This window comes from Caretta caretta, chromosome 9, assembly GCF_965140235.1.
Source record: "Caretta caretta isolate rCarCar2 chromosome 9, rCarCar1.hap1, whole genome shotgun sequence".
NCBI classification, from domain to species: domain Eukaryota; kingdom Metazoa; phylum Chordata; order Testudines; family Cheloniidae; genus Caretta; species Caretta caretta.
In genome coordinates, this window is record NC_134214.1 from 99,286,198 (window position 1) to 99,294,752 (window position 8,555).

The window sequence follows — 8,555 nt, forward strand, 5'->3', positions numbered from 1 at the left end:
TTAAGCTCTCCAAATAGGACGGAAGTGGTGCATCGGCCATATGCTGGACTTTCGCTTTGAACTAGCGTGACTGGGATTTCTTCACTGCTTCTGCAAACATGAGCGGTGTGGAAGCCAGATGCGATTTTTGTTTTAAACAAAGCCCAGCTGATTTGCTTTGGAAATAGCTCTCCGGTTACACCACCCCCCCCGCAGGCCCCGACTTCCACGGGGACAAACGTTCTTGGCACGTATGTTCGGAAAGCGCTGGGCAAACATGGAGGGATGAATGCTTCTAACACCCTGTGGTGGGAAGAACAAAGGACATTAAAGCTCTCGTATGTGAGAAGCGCACATTGGGTGGTATTTTCAAGTGTGCCCAGTATTGGCCCAGCTCTTCTCCCATTCACATCTGTGGTAACCTCTCCCCTCCCCCCACCCCCCTAAAAAATCCAATGGGAACAAAATGAAGCCAGCGCTGAGGGTTTTGTAGACCCCACCCATTGATTCCCTGGCTGCTGCAGCAATGTTATGTTAATGTTGCCAAATATGCTGCCAAAACTCTGCAAGGCTGGGCCTGGTATGAGATTAACATCTGTTATGCAAGTTTTCAACGGGGGACCTTCACCCTTGAGCTGAGAACTAGTTCAGGCCCTAGCTGCCACTTAGGTCCCCCTTACGCCTTGTCTTGAGACTTGAGCAGAGCATAATCTGTGCTGGCCTTGTTCACAGAGGTGGATTTCACCCATTGTGAGCATCCTGAGGGATCCCTAACTACGGGGAGTTTTCCATAGGGGAAGGATGGCCTTGTGGTTGGCACACTGGAGTAGGGCTCAGCAGATGTGTGTTCAGTTCCTGCATGTCCTTGGGCAAGTCACGTGATCTCTTTGTACTTCTTGCCCATCTGAAAAATGGAGTTAATATGTTTTCTTTTACTAGGTATTGGTACAGCACCCAGCACAATGGGGCCTCGGTCCCAGTCAGGACCTCTAGGCCATTCCATAATAATATAGAATCCATACATACAGTCAGGCCAGATGTTGGTACACTGTGCTCAGTAACAATCTTTCTCTCTCTCCTTTTCAGAGCTGGCTTATGATTTGGATATGGATGATGTTCCCTCAAACAACCAACTTTCGAATCAGCAAAGCAAAGGTGATACAGCGGTTCACAACCTGGGGTCAGGAAATACCACATGGAAGCATGTTCCTGTCACTGCTATTTTCATGGCAGCCTTCCTTATGTGGGCCCATTGACTTTGTACAGTAGCCACAACAGATTTTCCTGGGGATCAACGTCTCTTCTCATTTCTTTCTGAAGAAAACATTCTGAACCTTGCTCCTCCTGCCATATAGGCACACTTCCAAAGATTAAGTGAATGACTTACATTTGTTTTGTAAAATAAAATGGTGTCTTTACCACCAGGGGCTGGTTCATGGTGAATGTTAGTGTTAGTAAATCCAAGTAGTGCTTTTAAAAATAATTCGGAAGGGTGATACTACGTTATGTTCATATCAGTTGACGAAGGCTGAATTTTCATTCCTGTGAAGCAGAAATCCATGTTTTGTTCTGAGTTCATTTAACATGCATGAGCTGGCGTAGCATCTCAGGGTTAGTGAATATTATCACCAAAGTTCTTCTGGCCCCCATTCTTGTCTGACTTAACCCAGGTTTTTCTGTAGTTTGGCACCGACTCCAAATTTAATACTCATCCCTGGGAAACTTACCAGGCACATACTGGTGAGGCCAGGGGGTGCAGTGAGAAACACAGTGCAAGTCCAAAATGGGGAAGGAGATTAAGGAAGAGAAGGGAACCACTGGCCCAACTGATTGAATTTCAGAAATTCTCCTCTCCCTGGTCCTGATTCTGCTACCTGTGAAGTCAGTAGGAAAACTCCCATTGACGTCATAGGGTGCAAGGGTGGTCCCGAAACATTTAGGGGTAGCCTGTGGCTACGCACTTACACAAGGGAGCCAGAACCGGACTTCCACCTGCAAGGCCACTGCATCTTGAGTCTGGAGACCCAAGAGTAGGTGCTTGTTTATCTCCCGCACACCAGCCAGCACGGGGAAAACAGGAAGCCAGCAACCGGTGGTGGAACTGTGTCTGAGGGGTGGCACATTGCCTCCTGGGGCTATTCTTGGGCTGAGCCTAAAGACTAAATTACCCTGGAATAAAAGATGGCTAAATCAAAGCAGCCCTGCTGACAGCAGGTTGTTTTGGGACATGCTATCTTTGATCATCCTCATGGTGGCATGGGAACACTCGGACCATGCCACTGTCCTGTGTCCCAGGAGGATGTTTTGGCAATGCTGGTACGTGAGGAGAGCAGTGCTTCTCGCATGAGAGGGCACAATGTCAGCACGTTGTGTTTCAGGCAGTTCTGCTGCTCGCTTCCCATGAATCCAAACAGTTCCTGGGAAGCCCCTTCTGAGCCAGCCAGCCAGTCTGTCTCACAGTTCTGGGTCAGCTGGACCTGGTGCGTATGTCTTGGCAGCACACTCCAGGAACAGACCCTCTTCTTCCTTAGGAAATGCGCAAACACAGCTCCAGACAAAGGACAGAGGGTGGTGCTGTGCCATACTTTTGCGGGGCTGAATAACATGCCTCCAACCCCTTGCGTAGGTTAAAAGCAAGGATTGGCAGGAGACGCACACACAGCACAATAAGACGTTTATTTGAACATTCTTGTGTATGTTATTTTTGTTCCAATAATTATTTTCTTGGTGGACAGCATATCAAAATCCCTCTTTCACAAATTTAAAGCGTAGGAAAGTTTTAAATTGGAAACTGGAACTGGCTGCCCTGGAGAAGGCCATCAGCGACCCAGACTGCTGGTCTTCAGAGCACAGTGGACAACATATGCCTTTTGGCTAGAACCTAATGACGTTTTTGGGTTAGGGGCGAGGAAAGTTTGTCTTGGTTCCTGGCCAAAACAGGCTGTATATTTCAGCTTAAGGTGTTGGTAGCCTTTGCACTGTATTGTATGTGTGCTTTAAATACTTTGTGTCTCAGAGTTTAAATGCTTTACAAAGCTACTAAGTAAATATCTTTCTGAAAAGTGAACTGCAAAGATTTTTTTAAAGGATACCTTGAAAAGGTGAAAAATATCCAGCTGTTACTTCAAACTGATGAGCCTGACCCTGGTATAAAACTCACTAACTGCAATGGAATTGTTCCTTATTTATACCAGGGGGATAGGAGCATCAGGTTGTTAGCACCAGTCTCATGGTTTCTCTGCCTGGGTGGGTCAGCCTGTGGTTATGGTGCTTGTGCCATAGAAGATCCATTCTGTCCTGAGCTGGCAGGTTCCCTCCTGCAGAACTCTCCCAAAAAATTCCCCCTCTCATGCTCAGGCTGAACTCAAGGGTGAACTTTTGGGGATGTTTGCACAGAAATTGATTGCACATAAACATTTGCTTAAAGGTGATCTTTTCAAATCATGCTCTTGGTCCCCGTCTGTCCTCCCCCATTTTGGAACTATTACAAAGCAGCTTTTAATGTTTACAAAGCTTTTAATTATCAGCAACATCTTTGCAGTTCGCCTCCAGAATGTTAAGGACTTTCACAACTGAGGTTTTGTGGCGCTAAACTGCATTTGTTTCTACCCTTGCAAGCAATGTCTTATGAGTGAGGGTCCGATGCTACCACCCCCTACTCTTCTTGAACATCCAAATCAATAGGACTCAACTGCTAGGTGTGAGAGTGGATGATGGAATCTATCCCGCAGTGATTTACATCTTCCAGGTGAAAGACAAATTCCATAATATCAACCAGTCCAGAGATAACCCTTCCAAAGGCAATGTTCTGACTCAGTTTCTGACCCTGAGGCTTCTTTCCCATCTTATTTTACTGGTGGTCCTGGGTTCCTATTCAGATTAGGGGGCTTTGAAAACTAGTCCTCAGTATAGCAGGAGTCCAGCATTGTTGTTTTCTTTTCCAGTCTAGTCTTTCAATTATTTGTAAACTTTCCTGGCAAGGCAGTCTGAATTCCCAGTGCTTCTCTCACTTGAGTGTAGTAGAAGCCTGGTTGAGAGATTTCAGCCATCTTTGTATAGCTGGAGTGTTTATTGCCCTTTCAGTTTAATACATTTTTCACTCCTGTCATTTACTCTAGGGTGAAATTCACCCCCGGTGCTGGCCTGCGGCACAGGGGCAAATTTCACCCCTTAGTAAGCCACGCTACAGCCTGGCCTTTGCTTTTAACACAAAATCCTTTTTACTGTATTTCTATCAGGATCACGGCTGCATACAATGTCGCCTCTGCGTGCCCTGTTTTTGTTTACTGACACTAACTGATAGTTTCCGGTGTTCGTGGAATTAATAGCCCCAAATGGTAAAGGCTACTCAGCTCCCTCTACATGTGTCTGAAGACAATATCACTCAACAGAGTATTCACATTGAAGGAGCCTCTAGCCTCCAGAAGGCAGGTCTACACTTAGAATACAAACACCGCACATGTGTAACTAGCAGCATAAGACGGTGAGGCACTGCTGTTTGTATCCGTGTAGTGTCCCCTCTGCATCCCCTGGCCAGAGCCTGTCCTCGGGGCAGTGAAAGGCTCCGGCAGCGGGTAGCTTCCAGAACCTTTCCTCGCTGTCTCCTCGCTGCTGAAGCTTTTCACGGCTGCATGTAGCTACCCACCTCAGTGAGGGTGGGCTCTGCCTGCTCGCTGCAGCGTGTGACTCATCTACCCTACACGCCGCCACCAGTGTAGACAAGGACTGAGTATGTCTCCGTTAGGCTGAAGTCTAAGAGCAGTGTCTCCTCAGTGAGAGAAGTCAGGGCTCTCTGGCTACAGACTGGCCTGGGGAGGAAGCAAGGCTGCTGGACTCTGCCTTAAACACAAATCAAATACTGTTTGGCCTTTATTTCTCACAGCTATTTAAGAAGCTCAGATAGTTCTAGGAACAAGAAACAGGATTGCCTTTTCCCATTCATCCTCCTCCTGCTTGCTTGCTTTTTAAAACCATACCCCTAAGGCTCACTCCAGAGCGCAAATTTCTCCCCAGTTTCCAAGGCTGCTCTTACAAAGGCCCCGATCCTGCATGTTACTCCACACGGACAGGCCCCAGTGGCTGTGCAGAGCCCGCCCAAAGTCAGCGAAGCATTGTGAGTAAGGGCTGAGGGGTCCCCAGCCCTGGGTTTTGACGTGCAGGAGCAGATCTAAGTACCAATGCTGGACTTAGTTGCACTGCTAAGCGCAGGCCATAGGAAAGGCCGTGCAAAGCCCCTTGCCACAGGGAGAGCACTGGGAACCACGGTGTGTCTCAGGTCCTGTGACAGCCAGAGCTCCGTGGTTGCATTGAGGGGTTAATTTGCTACGGCCTTTGTAAAGGGTGCAGCAACTACCTACCCTCCACCCTTCCCTGCCCCGCTTCTGCTGAGCTGCTCCCAGGAGGGGGCAGTTGGGTAGCAGGGCCTGCAGTTCTGTCCAGCCCTTAGTTGGGCTTTGCAATGGGGTTGATGAGAGGGGAGTTCTTATTCCCTTCGCCCAACCTACGCCCAAGCCACAGAAGGGCAAACCACAATCTAGTCCACTTTTCAGTAGAACGCCTGTTGGCTTCAGTGGGGGGGGACCTCCATGTTCAGCCATATTTTTTAAACAGATTTGTTTCTTAACCCTCTTGCTGCCCCCTGCTCTTTCTGACCTGGGACTGACACTGAAATAGGCCCCGTGCGAAGGGCGTGCATTGCGGCACACAGCCCTGCCTCTCTCAAGGGGGTTGGCTGCCAGCACCTTCAGGCCACCAGTGGGCAATCCAATTCTCCCTCCGCTCCTCCTTCTCCCAGTGCTCCTTTTGGCTTTGCGGGTTTGGAGCCTGGAAATGGACTATTCTTTTGGGTTGGACACTGTGTGTTGGAACCTGCCAGCTGTCGAATAATGATGGTGTGTTTCAAAGCAAGGGATTGCCCTGGGCTTTTCTGTCTTGACCAAAATGTTCTGTATGCTGTTTCTTGCCTCGCTAAGTAGTGAGACAGCATGGTGTGTGACATCAGTTTTTCAATGATGAGACTCTGATGTAATGTATTGCTTGGTAAAATGATACCGACTGTACCTTTTTCTGTGTTCCGTAACGCCTGGCTAGTAATCCCAATCTGCAATGTGATAGTAATACTTGTTGACAGTCTGTTCTGTAGCATGCTGATCCTGCTTTTCCTTTGTACGGACATGCTGTTAAGCGAAGCCATCTTTTCTGAAACTGTGTTATGATAATAGATCACAAAAACCAGTCCTTGAATCCTGTATCTGCCAAGGTTCTAAAACCACACATTATAACCTTAGAAAGACGGTTGAATTCTCCCCTGTGGTGTTTGTGTGTGTGTTTGTGTTAACAATGATTTTGGAATGTTTCTCATGGATTTTTCTTTTTAACAAAAATGTCTTGCCATTGTCAAAAATAGTCTCTGAAACCATCGTAACGCTCCTTCAAGTTACCCTTTAAACTTTCTGATCACTGACTGTGGTACTACCCACTTCCTGCTCACTCAGCTCTTTGCAATGCGCGAGCAATTGAGAGGAAGTCAGAAAACGAACACATTTGAGCTTTTTTGATTTTCTTACATTTTTCAGTGAACGTCGTGCTGGTGGCAGGGGCCAGATTGGGCTGTGAGTTGCGCAGTCTCCCCCTGCTGCCCTGTGAATGTGTTGTTATCCTAACTTTGAATGGGCAAACTCTAGTGTTGAGCGTAATTGTCATGCCCTTTCAATCTTTGCTCTTGTTGCTAAAGATTCCCAAGAAAGGTGCAAATGGTAGGAATTATGATAGGACTTTTTATCCAGTAAGAACTGCATTGAGACCACCAAGTCTTCGTCGGCATCTGGCACGGTGTAATATAAATAATAGTGCAATAAAGCTACTGAATAGCCAGCAGCGGGTCATGTTTGGTTACTAGCAACCTGGTCGGAATCCATTGTTTATAGTTACGTCTTTAACAATAGAGCACAGAGGCACCAAGCTGGATCTGGGCCCCATTGTTCTGGTCTTTGTTTCGCACATACATAAACACAAAGACCCATTCCCTGCCCCAGAGCTCACAGATTTAATAAGCAGAAGATAATCTTTGTTGGGTTTGTTTTTCTTTCTTTAAAAGTTATGAACTCATGTATGACCCAATTCCTAGGTGTTACACTTACAGCTTCTGCAAAAGCTACTGTAAGAAGGAAGAAAATTGTTTTTCTAAGCAACCACCCCTGTCCTTTCACTGAGCAGCAACTGCTTTATTACAGGTTTCAGAGGAACAGCCGTGTTAGTCTGTGTTCGCAAAAAGAAAAGGAGGACTTGTGGCACCTTAGAGACTAACCAATTTATTTGAGCATGAGCTTTCGTGAGCTACAGCTCACTTCATCGGATGCATACTGTGGAAACTGCAGCAGACTTTATATACACACAGAGAATATGAAACAATACCTCCTCCCACCCCACTGTCCTGCTGGTAATAGCACTTCCTGGACACTACAGTGCTAATAAACAATGGTCACATAAACACCACCCTATACCGGAAACCTACTGACCGCTATTCCTACCTGCATGCCTCCAGCTTTCACCCTGACCACACCACACGATCCATCGTCTACAGCCAAGCTCTGCGATACAACCGCATTTGCTCCAACCCCTCAGACAGAGACAAACACCTACAAGATCTCTGTCAAGCTTTCTTACAACTACAATACCCACCTGCGGAAGTAAAGAAACAGATTGATAGAGCCAGAAGAGTTCCCAGAAGTCACCTACTACAGGACAGGCCTAACAAAGAAAATAACAGAACGCCACTAGCCGTCACCTTCAGCCCCCAACTAAAACCCATCCAACGCATTATTAAGGATCTACAACCTATCCTAAAGGATGACCCAACACTCTCACAAGTCTTGGGAGACAGGCCAGTCCTTGCCTACAGACAGCCCCGCAACCTGAAGCAAATACTCACCAACAACCACATACCACACAACAGAACCACTAACCCAGGAACTTATCCTTGCAACAAAGCCCGTTGCCAACTGTGCCCACATATCTATTCAGGGGACACCATCACAGGGCCTAATAACATCAGCCACACTATCAGAGGCTCGTTCACCTGCACATCCACCAATGTGATATATGCCATCATGTGCCAGCAATGCCCCTCTGCCATGTACATTGGTCAAACTGGACAGTCTCTACGTAAAAGAATAAATGGACACAAATCAGATGTCAAGAATTATAACATTCATAAACCAGTCGGAGAACACTTCAATCTCTCTGGTCACGCAATCACAGACATGAAGGTCGCTATCTTAAAACAAAAAAACTTCAAATCCAGACTCCAGCGAGAAACTGCTGAATTGGAATTCATTTGCAAATTGGATACTATTAATTTAGGCTTAAATAGAGACTGGGAGTGGCTAAGTCATTATGCAAGGTAGCCTATTTCCCCTTGTTTTTTCCTACCTCCCCCCCCCCCCCCGATGTTCTGGTTTAACTTGGATTTAAACTTGGAGAGTGGTCAGTTTGGATGAGCTATTACCAGCAGGAGAGTGAGTTTGTGTGTGTATGGGGGTGGGGGGGGTGAGAAAACCTGGATTTGTGCTGGAAAT

At 46.8% G+C, this 8,555-nt stretch overlaps 1 protein-coding gene across 3 annotated transcripts in view; it reads left to right on the top strand.

Annotated features, from left to right (window-relative positions):
* GPC3 (glypican 3) overlaps positions 1–6,852 on the top strand; it is a 279,330-nt gene extending 272,478 nt beyond the window's left edge. For all 3 annotated transcript variants that reach the window (XM_048863254.2, XM_048863253.2, XM_075132579.1), the window contains one exon: positions 1,066–6,852. In XM_048863254.2, the coding sequence (XP_048719211.1) occupies positions 1,066–1,235 (170 nt within the window). In that variant the 3' untranslated portion in view covers positions 1,236–6,852. The remainder of the gene's footprint in view (positions 1–1,065) is intronic.
* Positions 6,853–8,555: the final 1,703 nt, after the last annotated feature.